Source organism: Antedon mediterranea, chromosome 1 (genome assembly GCF_964355755.1).
Source record: "Antedon mediterranea chromosome 1, ecAntMedi1.1, whole genome shotgun sequence".
Taxonomy (NCBI): Eukaryota; Metazoa; Echinodermata; class Crinoidea; order Comatulida; family Antedonidae; genus Antedon; species Antedon mediterranea.
In genome coordinates this window covers 41,247,451-41,269,387 of record NC_092670.1, presented here as the reverse complement: position 1 = coordinate 41,269,387, position 21,937 = coordinate 41,247,451, and the positions used below count along the sequence as shown (strand labels likewise).

At 33.8% G+C, this 21,937-nt stretch overlaps 2 protein-coding genes across 3 annotated transcripts; one reads left to right on the top strand and one right to left on the bottom strand.

Moving 5' to 3' along the window:
- Positions 1–233: 233 nt before the first annotated feature.
- On the bottom strand, positions 234–16,865 carry LOC140040482 (uncharacterized). 2 transcript variants are annotated; one of them, XM_072086469.1, is made up of 12 exons: positions 16,785–16,865; positions 14,047–14,170; positions 11,676–11,729; positions 3,522–5,327; positions 3,176–3,328; positions 3,003–3,098; positions 2,637–2,753; positions 2,168–2,352; positions 1,861–2,006; positions 1,134–1,363; positions 912–1,047; positions 234–628 (listed from the first exon to the last, which is right to left on the bottom strand). In XM_072086469.1, the coding sequence occupies exons 3-12, from the start codon at positions 11,707–11,709 to the stop codon at positions 535–537; spliced, it is 2,997 nt and encodes a 998-aa protein (XP_071942570.1). In that variant the 5' UTR covers positions 11,710–11,729; positions 14,047–14,170; positions 16,785–16,865; the 3' UTR covers positions 234–534. The 2 variants fall into 2 exon arrangements, with proteins under 2 accessions (XP_071942570.1, XP_071942573.1); XM_072086472.1 differs by having other exon boundaries at positions 16,683–16,845.
- A 2,847-nt stretch (positions 16,866–19,712) lies between these two features.
- On the top strand, positions 19,713–21,837 carry LOC140040475 (FMN-dependent NADPH-azoreductase-like). The gene is made up of 3 exons (XM_072086456.1): positions 19,713–19,931; positions 20,318–20,554; positions 20,645–21,837. Exons 1-3 carry the CDS (start codon positions 19,805–19,807, stop codon positions 20,878–20,880), a joined length of 600 nt encoding a protein of 199 aa, XP_071942557.1. The 5' UTR covers positions 19,713–19,804; the 3' UTR covers positions 20,881–21,837.
- Positions 21,838–21,937: the final 100 nt, after the last annotated feature.

Here is a 21,937-nt window from a genome sequence, read left to right as displayed (position 1 = left end):
GCTGTGTAGCATACAAGGTGAAAGTGAGATAAACTAGGATTTAGTAGGCTGTGTAGCATACAAGATGAAAGTGAGATAAACTAGGATTGAGTAGGCTGTGTAGCATACAAGGTGAAAGTGAGATAAACTAGGATTGAGTAGGCTGTGTAGCATACAAGATGAAAGTGAGATAAACTAGGATTGAGTAGGCTGTGTAGCATACAAGGTGAAAGTGAGATAAACTAGGATTTAGTAGGCTGTGTAGCATACAAGATGAAAGTGAGATAAACTAGGATTGAGTAGGCTGTGTAGCATACAAGGTGAAAGTGAGATAAACTAGGATTGAGTAGGCTGTGTAGCATACAAGGTGAAAGTGAGATAAACTAGGATTTAGTAGGCTGTGTAGCATACAAGGTGAAAGTGAGATAAACTTGGATTTGTATAGCATATGATGTGAAAAATGAGATATGGTATGTAGTAGCATACAAGGTAAAAGTAACAATTTGATGTAACAGTGTTTACATTGCATAAATGTGTACTAATTCTAAGCATCCATCAAATGAGCATCTCACAATCTTCCTCATCATCTGAGTTACAGATATCTGTTCTGATCCACTTGCCTATTGACAATGCCAACGCTGCTACCCATCTGCAAAGACACATTTAAACTAGTACTTTTATGTATGTAGTAGTGTATTATGTATATAAATCATATTAAAATGAACTGAAATAGGATGGGGATAAAGCTGAGATGACTAGTTTGGAGCAGGAACGCTAGTAGACCAAAACCCAGTACCGTTTTGATTTTACGATCATTCGGGAAATTACCTCACGACAAATATTTTCACATTCATTCGGGTTAAAAATTAAAATATTTTTCTTTTATTATAAAGTATGAAACAGAGTTAATAGCTAGCACATGCAAAACATACCGTTTTCGGTCAGTTTCATGGTCTGCCTGGAAATGGTATGTTCTTAGCTCTAGTTCAGGGGGTATTAAGTCAAACAAAAACTTCTTATTATTTGTACCAATTTCTTGGATTGTGTAACCATGGAAATGAACAACACCTGAAATAAAAACATTAAATTTAATTTAAAAGATTTAATATAGACAACTAAATTGGAAAGACCAATTAAGAAAGAGAGAGACTTACCAATAGCTTTTTGAGAACTGTTATTCTCATAATAATACATGCATGCATCTTTGAGGACAAAGAATCTACGCTTCCAGTTCTTACGATGTGCACCTTGCTTTGTTAAGTATCCTGTACATTCAGGGTTATTAATTGATAATGCTGAAATTTGAACATTATGTGAACTGATTCCCATCCAAATATTAGAATTTATAGTTTGATGTGTAGCATCGGTGATATCAGAAGTCCATCTGTAAACAGTTGTTTTGAATAAAAAGAAAAAAAACAAGTTTAACCATTTTGTAATAATTGTCATGGAAGATGAAAAACAAGAAAAAAGAGCAAATATTTTAATATATTTATTTTATGATTTAAATATATATTTTCCCCCTGAAAAAAATAATTTTTTTCAATTTTTGTTGTTGAAAATGCCAATATGTTCCATAATAGTTATTCACTTTGACCAAAAATTGAAAAAAAAAAAAAAAAAATATTTGCCTGAAAAAACTGAAATTTAAAACAAAAAATAGTCAAATTGGCTGCCGTTGAATTTAGCGGTTTGTTTTGTCTTTTTATATCTTTGGATATCTATTTAAACTACAAAATGGCCTATTTAAAATCTGATTTTATTAATCTTAATTAATCTTTTCATGTTTTTGTATTCTGTCACATTAGGTTGTGTCTATGTATAAGCAGTAGTAGTAAGCACTTTACACAATCATATAGTACAAATATAAATTAGTCTTACCTGTTGAATTCCTCTTTAGATTGAGTGTAAAAGTAATATGTTTTAGCTTTAAACTTCTTCAGCTTGAATGCAAATGGTTTATCAATGTTGAATGCTTTTGCAACAGTGTAATTGGCAAGAACAATTGCACCTAGTGGATCTATATCCTAAAGAAAGTATACATAAAAAGTAAAATAAAGAGAAAAAATAATAATTTATATGTAATTTTACTTTCTATGGACCAGAGATTCTGAATAAAAGATTAAATGGATGAATGAATGAAACATATTTTATGTTTATAGTAAATAATAAGTGGTACTAATTGTACCTGTTGAGTTTTGTAATAGTACAAGCAGTTGTCTTGTTTAAGAACAAACCACCGTCTCTTCCAGGACTGCATTATTCCACTGTCACCTCTCTTGTACATATAACCCGACATCACTGCTTGATCTGAAGCAACATTTAAACTGTTGCATACATTTGTGCCAACTACTAACATTAACTCATCCTTCTCTATAAAAATAAAATTATATAAACTAATTTTAAATCTTATAATAAATGCTATTATGAAATTAAATTTAAAAAATAACAATCATAATTTTTTTTAATCTAATTTCTAGAGTTTAAATCAAATTCTGCAGAGTGTTGGAATCTCAAGGGTTGGCTTGTGGCAAAAATAGTACTTGGAGGTAATCTAAGGTTTCTGGTGTGGGTTAGACTTTGATGGAAGACTTTTATGGTGGTTGTCCAAAATAAAAGGAAGCTATATACCAGAAGAGGTCTAATTACTTATTCACCATTTTGACTTGATGCAAGCTTAACAACCTCAGAATGCGGTGCTCTGCTAACATCATTTCCATTAATACTAAGAATTACATCACCAACTTTAATTCCTGCTTCTTCAGCTGCACCACCTGTGTAATAATTAAACAATAAATTCATTCAGTTTGATTTCACACAAATATTAGAATGGAAATTCCCCATACAGTACCATGAGTTTCAAATAATGTTCATTTAGTATATTGTAGGCTTTAGAAAACAATGATTACCTTTATCAACCTCAGTCACAACAACAGGGCGACTTCTTTGAATACCCATACAGTACCATGAGTTTCAAATAATGTTCATTTAGTATATCTTAGGCTTTAAAAAACAATGATTACCTTTATCAACCTCAGTCACAACAACAGGGCGACTTCTTTGAATACGCAGACCAAATAGACCATTCTTCTTATTTAAACATATATCTCTTTCCCTTGCTGGAAGACAAATGAATATTATTACCTTTTAACACATTAATAATACCTTGTGCTGTACTATCATATATTCTACATACCATACATAGACACTCTTTGATAGTCAATCTCAGAGCATTTTCGTACAATGCTTGTTTTAACTTGTATTTTGAACTCTTTTTCTGAGGCTGTAGTTGAGATAGAACTTGTATCATCTTTAAACGCATCATCTTCTTCTTTATTATTCTTATAATCTGTTTAAAAGGGATTAAAATGATCAATACAAAAGATTATAATACTTTAAAATTATTATATATATCCCTAGCAATAATAACAAAAAACATATGTATAAGTAAATACTGTATGGTACTTTAGTACTACTGTACTGTACAGTAATTGATTGCATTGTATCCATATTTTACTGCATGATAACATTTTAAAACTTACCATGACCTTGACTCTGCAACTTAGCATTTAATTCATCATCATCACCAATGTACACCCACGTCCAACCACGAAAGTGCATTTCAGCATCAAAGTATTGATCATCAGTATCAGAATCTTCATATTGATCATTGGTAATGTCATCTCTCAAATAACCATCATCAGGAAAGTCTGGTGTTGCTAATTGTTTCAAACTCTGTTTACGATGTTCTTTAACGATTTCTGAACGACAACTGTCTGTTTGTTTATTGCGTATGACTATTTTATCTTCATTGTTGTTTCCAACTGGTGAATCACCCACATCACAAGACAGTTGATGGTTTGCTGTTCTGTAGTCTGTTTCTGAATGATCCCTTCTAACAAGGTCACTTCCATTCTGCTGACCCATTGATCTCATAGTAATTTGTGATTGATTTATATCTACTTGTGTAGCTGATCCCAAATGTTCTGCCTCATTGCCCTTTTCATCTTTTACTGATCTCCTCCTGGGCTTTGGTGGTGGTGTTGGTAAACTCATACTCCTGTTTGTTTTAGGTGGATTTGACTGTATATCATTTTCTATTGACGATTCACTCAGTTGAGACTGAATTCTTGGTGGTTTTGGTGGTGCAATAAAAATTCCTCCGCCAAATCCTGTTTGTACCTTTTGGTGCTGTAAGTCACTTGAATTTGTAGTCAATTCTCTATTTTCTAAAGCGTCAGGATAATGTTTCAATTGTGTAGTATTTTGGTTCATGCCACTGGCCTGTTGTGTTTGTTCAACTTCAAATACATTGTTATTTTGAACAGAGTCCTTTCTAGCTGGATTTCTAGCTTTTTTCTGTGAATTCTTAGAGCTTGTTTGTCTAGAATATTCCTCCATGAACTCCTCCTTTGAATACTCTGGATGGTCTCCTTTCTTTTTCCACCTCATGTTGTCTCCTTCTTCTAACCCAGATGAGGAATCTTCTGAAAATGAATTCCTAGGAGTGGTGTCAGTACTTTCTGAACAATCTGGCAAGATTGGATCAGAAGATCTGAAATCTGAATATTTTAAAACACCAGGGTCTTCTTCTAATTCAGATGTAGTATTCCCCACAAATGAATTCCTTGGAGTTGTGTCAGTACTTTCTAAACTATCTGGCAAGATTGGATCAGAAGATCTAAAATCAGAATATTTTGAAACACCAGGGTCTTCTTCTAATGCAGATGTAGTATTCCCCACAAATGAATTCTTTGGAGTTGTGTCAGTACTTTCTAAACTATCTGGCAAGATTGGATCAGAAGATCTGAAATCAGAATATTTTGAAACACCAGGGTCTTCTTCTAATTCAGATGTAGTATTCCCCACAAATGAATTCCTTGGAGTTGTGTCAGTACTTTCTAAACTATCTGGCAAGATTGGATCAGAAGATCTAAAATCAGAATATTTTAAAACACCAGGGTCTTCTTCTAATTTTGTCTTTCTTTTTTCACAATTACGAACTGTCAAAACAGAATTTGATTCATTGATTCCACTTCTGGTAATGTTGTTTTCTAATAATTCATTGCATTCAACAACATTTATATTTGTACTGACTTGTGCATCCTCTGCTTTATATTCTTCAGTTAATAAACAAGATGTTGTTTTTGGTACATTTAAAGTGTTTGTTGTTAAGTCAGTATTATCTATATAAAACTCCAAGCACTTCTGAGATTCCTTAATCAAATCATTGAGTTCATCTTCAAGAGATTCATCAATTGTGCCTTCTAAATCATGAACTGTTGAAGATAAACAATTCTCGTACACTTCCTCATTAAATTTACTTGCTTTCAAACTTTTGGATGATTCTGCAATGAAATTTAAACATATTTTATATCAACTTTTTACAAAATAAACTTAACTGTACAGTATATCATCTGTTTTTAAAATTAAAGTTGACTATCAAATAAAGGAGAATTTTATTTCCACAAATTCATATGAAATATCAATTATGTTAATATAAATTAGGCTACGATTTATGATTTGCAGTCATCAAACACAGTACGGAATGTTACTATCTATCTACTTTCATAGTGCTTTGTAACTACCAAAATAAGCCACTTTGCAGGCTACTGTCGCCTATCAAATGTCATTTTAAGCTATTGAAATCCCACTCAAGCTCAAGTGACCCTGTGGAATATTAAACACTCAAGCAAGGAGGTATAAAACACCAACAATTTTATGTTTCAATGGTAAGAATAGTAAACAGAGTGGTGATTAAACGACAATATAATGTATGAACATAAAAGAGCATAAAACACCAAACATTTATTTTTTTTTTATTTATTCGGTATATAAAAATATATTACAAAACGACAGTCAAGGACTGAAATGAAATGTATTACAAATGACTAAAAATTAGTTAAAATTGCTATAAAAATAGAAACATCTTAATAAAATTAGATATCGTACCATACAATTAAAAACATACATCAATAAAAAACCTTAAAACATTCACTTATTACATATCTAAAAAAGAGCTAGTGGTGCCTATTAATTATATCCACCATGGTGGGAACTGGAGACGACCTAAGTCTGCTGGTTTTACAATGAGGTACTTCTAGAAAGCGGTTGACTCTGAGAGACCGAGCTGGCTTATGAAGAGGGGGAAGTATTTCTCTAAACAGCTCGGATTTTAATAAGCCTTCCCCGAAAGACAACACAAGTTTGTTTCTTCTCTCAACAAGAGTAGGTAAACCAGTAACAGACAATGCATGATCATAGCACAAATAGTTGTAACCTAGCATGATACGCAATGCTCTCTTTTGTACCTTTTCAATAGACTTGGACATGTCCTTAGTGATAGCGCCATGCCAAACAGGGGCAGCATATTCTAAAATAGGTCTTATATACGCCATATTTTTTTTTTTTTTTTTTTTTTTTTTTTTTTTTTTTTTTTTTCCCCCTTTTCAGGGAATTTATTGGTTCAAAGTATATTGGCCTTTGGCCCTAATACAAACAAATAAAAATTAACTATAACTTAAGATAATGGTTTCTTCTTTCAAAAGCAAAGTAGACGTATTTTCCTAAATTATAAGTAAAATTTGTGTTGGAAAGTAATAAACAAAGCTTATTAATAGAAGGAAAAACACGAATAAATCTTGGAATAAAACTTTTTCTTAAATCATTGTAAAATGTGCATTGCAAAATACAATGATATTCATCCTCAACAATGTTCTTTTTACATAATTTACACGTTCTCTTATATCTTTCTACACCCTCCCATCTGCCCTTTTCAATTTCTAGCTCTAATATCCCTAAACGTAACTTAGTTAATAATCTTCTTTGTTTAAAATTAATGATGTTGGTCAAGTGATAACTTAAACATATTTCTTTTTTATAAAGAGAAAAGAGCCTTAACTTATTATGTAAACTAAATTTTTGAATGCATTTTTGTTTTTCAATATCACATAAGCGCAACTTAAATTCTCTCAAAAATAAACCTTTACTATTAACATATTGTTGTAACCATATATAACCAAAACCAGTAGAAAAGAGTAAGTGTTTGACCTGTTGTGCCCAACAATTCTCATTACGGTTAACTTTTCTAAGTTGAAACTCATAACACTTAAAAATGAATCTGTCATGATCTAAAGTAATAATGTGTAACCAAAATCTTATAACTGTAACTAAACAATCCACAGAAAGTGGTAATCTACCTAACTCAGAAGTAACAGCGGCATTTGGTGCATTTTTTCCAACTTGCAATAAATATCTACAAAATTTAGTATGTGTTTTTTCTATAATGTTTGTGCTATCTGACATTCCCCAGATTTCGCTTCCATACGTTAAAATAGGAAGTATTTTCACATCAAAGATATGGTTCCATGTATTAATTGGAAGAAAAGATAAGTTACGATAAATGAATGATTTTAAGGAGAATAAACTTTGATTTGCTTTTTGTTGATTATGTTGCATTGAGTTGTTCCATGCACCATTTGAACTAAAAATAACACCAAGATAATTATACGAATTAACAATTTTTAATTGAATATTTTTATACTTCCATTTTTCAATGTTCCTTAAATTGCGGCCATTTTTAAAAACCATAATTTTGGATTTTGTAGTGTTTACAGTAAGTTTCCAAGTATCACAATAAAGTTCAAGTTTATTTATTAATTTTTGGAGACCTTTCACCGTATCACTAACAAGCACTAAGTCATCTGCATAAAGAAGATGATTCATATGACAATCTCCAATTTGAATGAAATCGTTTACCTGATTAAGTATACCACTCAAATCATTAATGTAAATATTAAAGAGTAAAGACGACAACGGAGAACCTTGTTGTACTCCAATCGAACAATTAAAAGATGGACTAAGTTTGTTGCCAATTTTAACATGAGCAGATAAGTTTTGGTATAAGGAATTTATTATGTGTGACATTCTGCCTGAAACACCGATACATTTCAACTTATGTAGTAAAAGTGTATGATTTATAGAGTCAAAGGCACGTTTAAGATCAACAAAACAAACAAAAATCCTACCCCGCTTTTTATCTAAGTATTTAGAGATGAGGGTATCTAAAATGAATATATTATCTGTCGTTCTATATCCCTTACGAAAGCCTGCTTGTTCCTCATGAATTAACTTTTTACTATTTGTAAATTGTGTTAACCTAGAATTAAGAATATTTAAAAATATTTTTCCTAGGTTTATACGCCATATAAACAGTCAACAGATCATTAATTAAGATTCCTGCTTTCTTCAAAATGCACAAGGAAAATAAACGTCTAGAAGCTCTAGACACAATATTATTTGTGTTAAGTTCCCATTTCAGGTCATTTTGAATGATTACACCAAGAAGCGTCAAGTGATCAACTACTTGTAAAATGGAACCACTCAGACTAAACGAAGGCGATATAATATCATCCGACTTGTCCTTAAGAAAATTGACAACCAAGATATGGCATTTGGAGGGTTTGGGTATCTTATTATTGGATGAACACCAAACACTCAGATCATCTAACAGGGATTGCATGGAAGGCAAATCACCTTTGCGAACGACCTCCCCAAGGGTGAGGTCATCCACATATTTCCATCGTCTGCAGCAATCAACACAAGCATCGTTAATAAGTACTAGGAAAAGTACAGGGCCAAGCAATGTCCCCTGTGGGACACCACAAGTCAGTGACTTTGAAGATGACAAAATCCCAGCAAACTTGGTGTTGAGAGAACGGGAAGTGAGAAAGCTGCAGACGATGGGAATTATGGACGACCTCACACCCAGTTCAATCAACTTTATAATAATAACATTATGATCAACACGATCAAAAGCTTTAGTAAAGTCAGTGGCACATAGGTTAACATAACATTTACCCTTCTCAACATCTTTGAGTGTAGAGTCAATAAGACTAACAAGATAGTGAGTTGAGGAAGCCTTTTTCCTACTACCAAATTGACGAGAATCTAATTTACCCTTAATATCTTCAAGAATCCACTTAACAATAAAAGATTCAAATACCCTGGCAAGAACATAGGTAAGGGAAATAGGTCTAAGGTCAGAGACAGAACTAGCATTCACAGTTTTAGGAATGGGAACTGCAGTAGCCCTTTTCCAAAGGTCGGGGAAAACACCATCCTTCAATGCATGATTGAAGATATCCGCAACAGGTTCAGCAAGTTCAGGAGCAAAATCTCTATATAGTTTAATAGGAGGTTCATCTGGATGGCCAGCTTTGTTAGGCTTAAGATTACAAAGGGCTTTTAGGACCTGACCAGCATATATTAAAGGTGGTGGCCCAGGGGCTGGGAGATAAGCAGGCAAATCGTTTAAATTAAGAGGAGGGATGGCATTACAAACACTAGAGAAATGGGCATCAGAGGCAGTTTCAACTTTGGACAGCCCAGGCAAGGTGAAATTAGTATTTTTAGTCTTAAGATTACATAGTTGTTTAATACCTTTATGCCACATGGCAGGGTTGTTACGTTTAAGACTTAATAAGGAATTACAATAATATTTGTTTTTAGCCTTTCTAATACAATCTTGGACTAAGTTGCGAATTGAACGCCACTCATCCAAACCTACGAAACAAATTTTGTCTAGAGTCAATTAATCTTCGAATCTTGTCGGACATCCAGGGCTTGTCAGCAGTGCGCTTGTTCCTAATCAGCACAGGAAATATCTTGTTAAAAGCACCATTCAAAATTGAAGAGAACATTTTGGTTTTTCGATTGACGTCCTCAATATTCAGCACATCATTCCACTCATGGGTTGTAACCCATTGACCAAAGGACAAAACAGAGGAGTCACGATATGGCTGAGAACGCACTGATAGACGCTTGTGCTGAGGTAATTCAATCAGTGGTTCCAATAGGATGGCATTATGGTCACTCCGACCCAGTGGCGCTAAGCGTTGCGGAAGATGGTAAAGATCAGCACGACTCAAAAATATCTTGTCCAACAGGGCATCCTTTCGTGTAGCGAAGTTAACAACTTGCGACAGTCCAACATTCACTTCCAGCTCAGCTAGATCTAGGTCATTAAAGTCATCCAAAATAGCAATAGGAGCAGCGAAATCCATAGAACGAATGTTATCAATTGTATCAACAATGTGCTCAATCAACAAATCCGCATTAGCGGCAGACGGAGGATAATAAATAGCTCCAATATAAAAGTGACTACCTTGATTTGACTTGCCTGGAATAGATGTCTTTATCCAAAAGCATTCGAAATTACAGCTACCATGTGCAATGCAAGATTCACAGGCAAAATCATCACCAACAAAAATAGCAACACCACCACCTCTCTTGTTGCATCTATTCTTCGTGAACTTTTTAAAACCGGAACAATTCACAAAATCAATAGTAGCATCATTCAGCCAAGTCTCTGTTAACACAGCTATATCGACTTTGAATTTGGAAGTGGTGGCTTCAAATTCATCAATCTTATTTTTAACAGAGCGGGCATTAGCAAGGAAAAGTCTCGGACAAGAAACTCTTGATCTACGTAGTTTAATTGTGACCAGATTATTTCGAGAAGAGCCACTTTTGTTGAGGGCGGCCATGGTGGTAGGCCTAGGCCTACGCCCATTACCAATAACGACTTTAATCTTACGACTTTTATTTCTGCCACCACGAGAACCTCTCGGTTTTCTCAATGCTTCTTATGCTTCTCTCATAAGATAATTAACAATGTAATTAAGAGTTAAACATAAATATAGATTCATTTATTAAAGGACAATGCAGGGTAATGTATACACGTTATGATTTTAAGATAACATTAATATGTAAAGGACATCTAGCCTAAAGAATAAATTATAGCAACAGCCAATGTAACTTAAATAAGAAATTATATAGCTATAGAAAGTAAAAAGTATAAATTATAGCAAGAGACAATTAAATCTTAAAGAAGACAGTAGCAACAAACAATCTAACTTAAAGAAGTAAGTACAGGTGTATTTAACTACCAATTTGACAATAACTTACAGATTAAAATCAATCCAACATCATAGGTTAAACACCACCCAAGACTATGTTTAATTTACAAACAGGAAGAACATTTTGAAGACAACATCACCCTTCAGCAAGTTTTAAAGCCAAAATATGACCTTCTTTCTGCATGATCAAGCTGATCTTTTAAACTATCAGCGGTAGGTCGCATTATATGTTTTTACAATATGCTACCATAATTAAGGGATAATACAGCTTTACAAGTTCAAACCATATTTATTTGACTTTCCTTGTTGAGGAACCTACATGATATGGAAGACTGAATACATAAGATTTATTAATCAAAACTTAAATTTCAAAATCTAGTGACAACTCAAAATGTTCCTTCCTCAATTTTATTGTTAAGTCTAGACTTAAAATGAATTGCATAATACACCTGATAACAGTGTGTCTGGATTTCATATTAGACATTAATAGACTAAAGTTCAACCAAAGTTCACGTAAATATTGCATTTCTCATGTATACTTAAGATGACATTATGTCAAGTGATGAAGTTTTTATGTAGTGTGTATGTAGTTCAAACTGCAATCAAATATTTGTATAGTGATAAAGATTTAGACAATGTTCCATGGATTTTTTTGGAAAAACGCATAGTAGGCCTACTGTACCCTAACTCATCTATAATTTTTAAAGTGTATAAACTACTTCCAAGGAAAGTTTGTTCTTATTATTATGTTAACATTTCATGCAATGCAATACTTACCGACTGTATGTCCAGTGCATGACATAGTTTCCATGATGGGTTAGATATTAAAAGCTGAAAATATGCATAATTAAAATATATTTATAAAAAAGAGCAAAGCATGCAACATAAAACATGCTAAAAATGGATTAGAAAATGACATGCAAACATGACATTATTAGGAACATACTAAAACATTAATACCACTAATGGTAAGCATTGGTTTTAGTCAATTGCCAACAAAAATTTTCAATTTGTAACAAATACAGTAGAATGCATTTAAAACCAAATTTTATTTTATCAAGTACAACAAGTTGATTGAAGCTAGCTTCTTCTAAAATATTTCACTGGTATTTCCTGCTTTCAATTGACATCTTTTGTGTTTCTTTTAATATGGCTTTCTGTTTGTATTATTATTCATATGGAATCTTTAAAGTGTAAAGAACCAATGATGCGATCAAACAACGATTAATATACTGCATGGTTATATAAATAGATCTAGTGTAATATTCATAATGAAGAAATTACGTCAAAACACATTTCAATTATAACAAAAATGCTTTTAAAATACCATAAACATACAATAAAGTACTGTACACTTCTTGTAAAAATCCAGCAAATTTTCAACAAATTATTTTTTTACAAATATAAATTATTAAATCTATTAAAATAAGGGCGTGTGGTGCAGTATGTTGGACGTTGGACAACTGATCGTGAGATTGTGATTCGAATCCCACTCTCGCCGCATTGCTTGTATCCTTAGGCAAGATACTTTACTTACGTTTGCCTCTCTCCACCCAGGTGTATAAATGGGTACCCGGTTAGATCAAGACACAACTTTGCGCTGATTACTAACTGAACTGATCACAAACATTTTTGTCAATTTTATTTAAAACCATCTTAAACCTTTATTTTAAGAATTAATTGCAATGTTCTGAAAACTATACAACAACAAATATATAGGATTGTACATGTTAAACAATGAAAGTTCATCCAGGTAAAGTTGTCATTTAAAATTTACAAATTAAAATAATATTTAAACTAAAATAATTAATTAAAATTAAGTATTATTTAAAAACCCATAAATAAATATATTAATTATTAATGTTATTTAGGAAACTAGATTATTGTTTTATCCTAAAGCTCTGAAATTTCATTTTGGCTGTTTAAAGTTTTTCTTTTTGCTTATTTTATTTATCCATTGAGATCTGTAATTTTTTCAGTAATATTCCTTTTGGTTTAACAAATCCATATAAAAATAGAATAAGATTTTAATCTTTGAATCACATACTACATTTTTAACATGTGTTATTTTTCAAAAAGATGGTCTAATCTAAAATATATAATTAACTAGAAAGCCACTCCGAGAGTGCATACCTCCGCCTACTGTAAAATTCTCCTACATAAGATTTCTCCGGTAAAAAAGAAATATATATATATATTTGTGTGTGTCTTAATGCTGTTTGTGATTTAGGCTAATTTCACTACAAGCATGACGTGTATGCGAGTTTGGTGTAATGGTTACGGTATGTAACAAGCCTTTCAATTAACAATAGCTTCAGTTGACTAACAATAGAACAGCAACGCGAAAATCAAACGAGTGAATTTGAAAAGAAATAGGTTTTTTAAACTACTCGCATCCAAAAACGTGCACATTAAATCAAATTATGTTTTAAAATTACAAATCACAAATCATAACTCTTGGCTCTTGTTTTAAAAAATGAAGTAGTTCTCGAGAAAATGCAATTTCAGATTACTTGTTACTTTAAGACTGCTCGCCGGCTTTTGGAAAATTCTGTCCTATCTTTTAACACTAGCAGGTCTAAAAAAGTATACTAAAAAGTGGTCCAGAATTGGGACCGTGGTCCGAAATGGTCCCAAAATTTAATGGAATGGTCCTTGACCACATATCTATCTGTACATTCATTTTGGTAAAGATCTTGTAATTACTTTTTGAGTAATCCTGCTAACAAACAAACAAATGAAAGCACTCAGAAACTGAGTGAAGTACTTGGCAAAATATATCTCTCGGACTCGGAGCATGTTGAAAGATACATTTTTTTTGCTTTAGGTATTAGCTTTACATTGTTAAAATCTTGCTGGGGTTAATAATTTGTTTAAATAATTGTTGGATACAAACAACTTTGGCATTGCAACAATGACCTTTCTAAAATCAAGATTGACCAGAATAATGATCGAGGAGTGTCTTGAAACTGTGCCGATTTGCGGCGCCTCTGCCTTAACCCATGTAGTAAGCTTAACCGCTTGACCAGTCGACTAATGTTTTGGTCCATATCAAAGAATATGTCTATGTTAAAAAAAGACAGAATGCGTGCTATTTAATATATCGTACGGAAGATAAGCTTTTGTGACAAACAATATATCAATTTACCTGAAAATCAATAGGCATGTTCTGTAAGTAGTTCTCGAGAAAATGTAATTTCAGTTTACGTGTTACTTTAAAACTGCTCACCGGCTTTTGAAAAATTGTCTCCTATCTTTGAACACTAGCCAGTCTGAAAATAATATCATTTTTGTTATTTGTGAAGTTATTAATAAACTAATTTTGTTGACTTTCAATAGGCATGGTCTGAAAGTACTGTATATACCTATCTACACCCAAAAATTCAGAAGAATAACTTGAAAACTGTAGGCGCTATCGTGCTAACAAACAAACAAACATACAAACAAAGTAAATACTATACTTACAAAGTAAATACTATACTTACAAAGTAAATACTATACTTGGCAAAATTCTTTTTGCCAAGTAACAAACAAACAGACAAACAGACAAACAAACAAACACCCGCTACCGATTACATATACCTCCTTCTTGGCGGAGGTAAATAACGATAGTTCAACAACATTCAAAATATTTTAGTACAAACTCATCATTTATATGCACTACACTCTTCTTGTCTCTTCTCCACTTCCCTAGATTTGTTCTGTACTGTTTAAACATTCTGAATAAACATGCACTATATATACGTGGAAAGAGGGGATCCAGTCAAGTCGCCCCATCGCAAAGTCGCCCCATACAAAGTCGCCCAATACAAAGTCGCCCCATCGCAAAGTCGCCCCAAAACAAAGTCGCCCCGGCACAGTCGCCCCATCGCAAAGTCGCCCCATTACAAAGTCGCCCCATCGGAAATTCGCCCCATCGCAAAGTCGCCCCAACGCAAAGTCGCCCCATCGCAAAGTCGCCCACGGTTTTAATCATATTGGTTGCGTTTGATATCGATTGCGTTGTTACTTTGGTCGCGCTAAATGTCGTATACAGTATAATGTTTATCCTATATACATAATTTGTGTTTTAATTTTTAAGGTTTTAATGGAGTGATGTGCTTTTTATTAAAAATCATTAAAAAAATAGTCCCTTGTTTGAAAGTTCTAAAAAGATTAGGCCTATCCCTGATTTATAGTTTCGAAAATGTTAATTTAATATGATTTTAAAATTAGTTACCAGAGCCACAATTACGAATCTTTCTTCAACCTACGCGTGGATACCAGCTAATTTTTTAGGATAATAATTATAATAAATGTATAAATGTGTAGTAGCCTAGGCCTTCCTATAGATTTACAGTAGTTAAAACAATAACAGTGTTGTAAGACAATGAGTGTTATAGGCTACTTATTGATCATTTTGCATTTATTGACAAGTTATGTGTCTTAATTTTATAATGACTTTTCAAAATAAAGAAATTAAAAAAAAAGGATTTCATCGCCGATATGATTGTTTTACATGCAGGTATTTTAGTAAAATTAAAACGCTACATTTTGACCATGGAAAAACCATCGTACAGTATCGTGTGCGTGTTTTTTAAAAAGAGCAATCCCCGACGGTCAGCAGAAAGACGGCGCAGTTCCGATTGGTTTCAGAGAATGTTTCAGATGGCGAGTCGCCTTTTATTCAACAGCACAATGATCATTTTACTGAAGAAATTCTTTTCAACCCTTTTGGTTAGGCCTAGAACATTCTAATTATCATGCCTAATAAATATCCTCATATCGGGTATTTATTTAATTTTAAATTAAACAAGACCGTGAAGAGGCACGGAATAATACGTACACGGACGTACGACGAATACACACACGCACGTCATCATTTACGACATATAGTGGTGATATGATGCAATTTTATAATGGATATAATGATGGGATTGCCTTTCCAGGCTTACAATCAATGTTCATTACGTAATACTATGTATATAATCTAGATCGTATAACATCATTTTATCGCGACCAAATTTAAACGCGACCGATTTCGAACGCGACTGATATCATCGTAAAACTCCGGCGGGGTTTCCCCATCTTCAGATGGTGCGTTGTAGTGCGACAACGGCGGAGTAATTACGGGGGTTTCCCTCTGGTAAGCTAGCACGTTAGTGCGACCGCGGAGTGATTAGTCGGGGGCTTCCTCTCTGATGATGGTGGTGCGTGCCGATCGTGTGACCTGAAACTACATGGCGGGGCTTCCCCTTTTTATGCCTACACGTTCCGTGTTATTTTGTGTATCATTGCGACATTTTACGCACTTGTAAACTATTTTTTAACGTTTTGGGGCGACTTTGCGATAGGGCGACTTTGTGATGGGGCGACTTTGCGATGGGGCGACGTTGCGTTGGGGCGACTTTGCGATGGGGCGACTTTGCGATGGGGCGACTGTGTCGGGGCGACTTTGTTTTGGGGCGACTTTGCGATGGGGCGACTGTGTAAGGGGCGACTTTGTATGGGGCGACTTTGCGATGGGGCGACTTGACTAGCATCCGGAAAGAGTACGCTGTGTTACTAGCATTTTGTCATTTTGTGTTTCTTCTGATAGATAGAATACAGTAGAATATGAGAACTGCTGGTGGTCGTCTGTCTCCCTTATCTTTTCTCTGGGTTTTTATTAGACCACCACCTACTACTACTAGTTGTTATAGCCTGTCCAGTACAGTAGAGGGCATACTCGTGTAAGGTTTAGGGATAGTCCCTTTTGTGGGCTATTTTTATGAATGTGACACAATACAAGTAATTGAGTCTTACCTTTACATTTAAGGATAAATCAATGTTAATTGTGAAACATATGCTGGCCCTCCCTGACCTATCCCCGGACCTATCCTCTTTTGTAAAACATGAGAAACTTACACAAGGTTTAAGTTCACTACGGTGAATCGTCGATACATAAAGTTGTTGTACTTTGCTGTTTTCGTCGCGACGACCAATTTGATTGGTCACGCAGCGGCCGCCCTATCATCACCAAGGCAAAGATAGTGTAGTAGGAAGATGTTACACTTCCTATTCGTTCAATGCAAATAAAAGCTAGACAACATGGAGCTAAATTTAAAGGGCGCCTCGCACGTCGAGTAGGGATACGGAAAGTTATTGTATAGGAAATAGGCTATTATAACAGTAGAATAATATGATTGTAAAATTAAGATTTAATACGAATTAACATATAAAATGTAATGTTATCTTTATAGAAAGTGCAAATGAATCATATTTTTATGTTTTGGAATACAAATTTGTGTTTCAATTACCTGGAATTGTTTAGGTACCTGGAATATCTACCATATTTTATTTCTTTTATTTTAATGTTTTTATTTGCAAATCAACTTAACTTTAAAAAAATTATTATTTACATTTAATTGTTAACATTGGACAGAGATAAAGAATGTAATACCTAGCTTTAGAAACACTTTTTTATCAGAGTGAATAAATATATTAGGGGCCTATTAGTGGTAATAATAATAGGCCTACAATGTGTATGCCTATATAATAATCGATTACGTATGGTTTATTTCTAAATGGGTAATAAAAGAGAATAGGTAGTATGGCATGTGTAATCAATCAATCAATCTCTATTGTAATCAATAATATTAATTATTATACAAATAGTCGTCTATAAGGGGAAACATATACAATGAATACGGTACCAGTAGGCCGCAACATTCAATAGGAATATAGGACTACGGGTATGTTTTTTTTACTTAAAAAAAAAACAATTATTGTTAATTATCTATTAATTTAAATAATTTAATAATAACTAATTATTATATTATGCTTGTAACACTCCGAACTTTCGTGCATTCATCGTAATTTGCCATGATTATGTAATGCCTAACATTATCGATAATAATATAAGCCGATGAGTTCATCATTAATATTGGTAAGGTATATCAAAGAAAAAAATATCCGTGGGGAGGCCTACTTTAGCCCCTTTTATTATACTACCCTTACAAAAAATGTTCTGTAGAATCTATATATAGAAGTTTTAGAATTCTATATTAATCTATAGAAAAAGAATAATTTCTACCTACCCCTAGAGTTTTTAGAAATTGCTGTATAGAAAATATTGAAATTGCAGAAGAATTGCTATCATTTATTCATAAATCATATATTGTTTGCCAACAACAATACTGTAAAATGTGCATTATGACTTCAGACTTGACTGGTGTTTACCAAGATGAGTAAGAGTTTTTATGGGTACGGGTTGGTTTGGGTACGGGTTGGTTTGGGTACGGGTTGGTTTGGGTACGAGATGACCAGCATCCATTCATGATTGCGTCTACAGGCGCGCGTAAGCCTCCTCCTGATCCTAGCTCAGTGTTTACAGTCATGTCATTCCAAAACTCACTCCAAATAAATGTATTAACAATTAAAAAGATCCAAAAACAGTATGAAAACATCATATTAATTTTTAACTTTGTATAATAAAGAAAAAAAAAGAAGTTTTATGTTTTTTGTGGCTTATTTTTACAATTTATTGCCGAAAACACCATTTTCGTTGGGATTTGCTATTGCGCTCCTCATCTTTCAGATTCGTCTATCCCTACTCGTCGTGAGAGGCGCCCTATCTCGAGCGGTTCTCTAATTTTTGAGCGAAGTGTAACATCTTCCTACTACACTATCTTTGACCAAGGTAAGCTAACGCGGGTGTTCTTAAAATTGAGGGCGCTAAATATAAAATGCAGGAGATCGAAAGAATAATCCCGCAGCCGCACAAGCACATAAAAATAGATGTTGCGATGAAATATAAATTCAATTTCTTTTTAAAAAAAACGGCAAACATAAAATTTACGAGATCGAATACAGGTTGAAAAAAAATTAAATGAAAAAAAAAGATATTAAATGTGCTCTCCTTGCCTCAGCACTCCTGATGTCCATCCATTGATGTTGTCGCCTCATGATGTGTGGTGGAAAGGCGGACGTATAATTCTGTGAACCCCAACACAGTTGCTCGCATAGCTTTAACTCTATTCCATCGACCAGCGTGGGAATCGAACCCACGACACATACGTGCAGCTGTTACGACTAACGTAATGATGAATTGCGTAATACACGTATAAATAGACTATTATCAGCTGTTCAGTCATATACTACTTTGTGGCGTAACGGTTAATGCTCAGGTTTGAGTGCTCTCAGCTCTAGTAGATTGGGTTCGAACCTCTACCGATGTTTTTTTTAATGGAAAATAATAAGTATTGTTTTTCTTTTATTATTTTTTATTTGTAATATATCCCTTTTACTCATTGCATGTTGTCCTGTCCACAGAATAATAATAGCATATAATGTGTCTTTTTAGAATTGATTGTCCGTATTTATATCACACAAATCTACTATGTGTTTCAACTGCTCATTTAAATTGGTTAGGTTAACAATGAGGATTCAAATATCAAAATAAACTAGATCATCAAATAATCGTTTACAATTTACAGAGATATATAATACCAATTATTTGTTTCATATTTAAACAAATGTTGTCGGGGACCGAGCAACTCTGTTTTTCGAAATGTTCATAGTTGAGCTCCAATATTTCGTTTCAAATTTCAATTATAAGTGCCATTTCCATTTTGTTTTTTCAAAATTGTCTTAGGCTTAGCCCCAGGGGAGGGGTAGCAGGCCATGGGGTGGGAGGAGGTGGGGGTTTCGCATTACAATTTTCGCACAAAGTCGGTGTCTTCTTATCTTACGCATGCGCGGTGGTAACTCGGGCTGGTATAGTATTATGTTTGGATTAGTCTGTATGAATGAAATACGATCCGAATAGAACTAGCTACATAACACAGTACAGTACTGCAATTTGCTGTGTCATTTAATGCGAGTGTTTACACGAAGAAGGACGAACAAGTACTGTAAACAGTAAATCGAAGGGTCACAATAATAATATGGCTAGCAAACCATTGAAATACGTACTTTTCCTTGGAACTGTACGAGAAAACAGACTTGGATTACGTGTTGCAAAATTTATGCAAAACTTCTTGCTAAAAGCAGGCCACGACGTAGATTTTATGGGTAAGTAACGGGGTAAGTAAGCTAGCCACAATACCAGGGTATCGAGATCGCGTGTAGGCCATAAGTAACACAGCTGTGATTGATCGTCCGTCTTTGATTGCTTTGTGGTATTAGCAGCCGCGCCTTCATCGTGGTGATTTACAGTTTATGAACAATATCAAATTTATTGTGATTGACACCGATCGACAGTACTAATTATTTTGCCAAAAGGCTACGCGATCGCCTTGACCTGAGCTATGTATCCTGGTTTTAAATCAAGTTAATGGGTTTTCTAATAAATTAAAGATTAACGTGTTGTTTTTGTAAGAACAAATTTATTATAATTGAATGATAATTTCCACATTCTGCTCAAAGCAATTAACTAAATGTAATTTATGTTATTTTAGATGCCCAAGAACTAAATTTGCCACTACTCAAGAAACCTCTTCACTTTTATAAGAATCCATCTGAAGCTCCTCCGTTATTGGTTGATCTGGGAAACAGAATAAAGGAAGCCGACGGTTATGTTGTCATTACTGGAGAGTACAATCATAGCATTCCACCAGCACTTGCTAATCTCTTGGACCACTTCCCAGGCAGCAGCTTTTCATATAAACCTTCAGGAATCGTTTGCTACTCTCCAGGTGAGTATATCATTTATTATTAAGCTGTTGCAATAGTTATCATTATCATAGAGACTGCATTTTATTAAGCTCTAAAATTCTCTTTTTTAGGACAGTATGGAGGAATGAGGGCAGCCATACAGCTCCGTGCTTTATTGGGTGAAATTGGATGCATCAGTGTGTCAAATATTTTTGGATTACCTCAAACTAACAAGAGTCTGGATGAAGAAGGCAAACCTCTGAATGACCATATGGAGTCTGGAGCAAAGAGACTTCTTACCCAATTAGATTGGCATGCACATGCCATGAGAAACCACCGGGAAGGGTTTGGCATTCCCGGAAAGTAAGATGTCATGGAAACCACCGGGAAGGGTTTGGCATTCCTGGAAAGTAAGATGTCATGGAAACCACCAGGAAGGGTTTGGCATTCCTGGAAAGTAAGATGTCATGGAAACCACCAGGAAGGGTTTGGCATTCCCGGAAAGTAAGATGTCATGGAAACCACCAGGAAGGGTTTGGCATTCCCGGAAAGTAAAATGTTATGGGAGAAAGTGTGAAATACCAAATTTGTCACCTTTAAAGCTGTACACAGTTTAGTAGATATAGGTATTTTCATGTCATGAGTTGTACTGTTTAGTAGATATAGGTATTTTCATGTCATGAGTTGTACTGTTTTAAAGCTCAGGTACAGGCATGAATTTTAAACATAATATTTGGTTAATTGTACATAAATGAAATATGTGTATAACAGAAAACATGACGAAAAACATGAATTTCCCTTTAAATGGTCAAATACAAAATTTGCCACAATTCTGCAATAATAGGCACAATTTTTTTTTCAGTAGTTTAACCTAATGTAATAACATGTCTGGTGACTCCCTAGAAAATGAAAAAAGGATGGTGGGCATACGGTGGATCATTTTTGCTATAGCACAAAAATAAAATTATCAGAAGTTGAAATAAAACACCAGGAACGTAAAACTCAAGTTATATTACCTATATTAAGTCATCTGATAACATTTTTAACAGTTTTTAAAAAATGCCTCTCTAGTTAAAACATTTGTGTACAAAAAAATAGCGATTTTAATGTGTAATTTGAACTTATCCCCCCCCCCCCCCCCCACTTTCAACAAGGTAATACAAATAAAATCCCAAAAATGATGAAACATAGGGGAAGCTATAGATCGATAATTATTGGAATGTATGATCAATAGAAATTCTTTGCCCGTACCTGGCCTTTAACAATAAATATGAATATTTTATGAATTTTTGTAAGTACAGTATTTTGTAGGTTTTCAAAATAAATGTGTTTATTTCATAAAACCAGAATAAAACCTATTTAAATATTTAAACATCAATTGTTTTATAGAAATTTTCTTCAGGTCGTACACATTTTTATCAAAA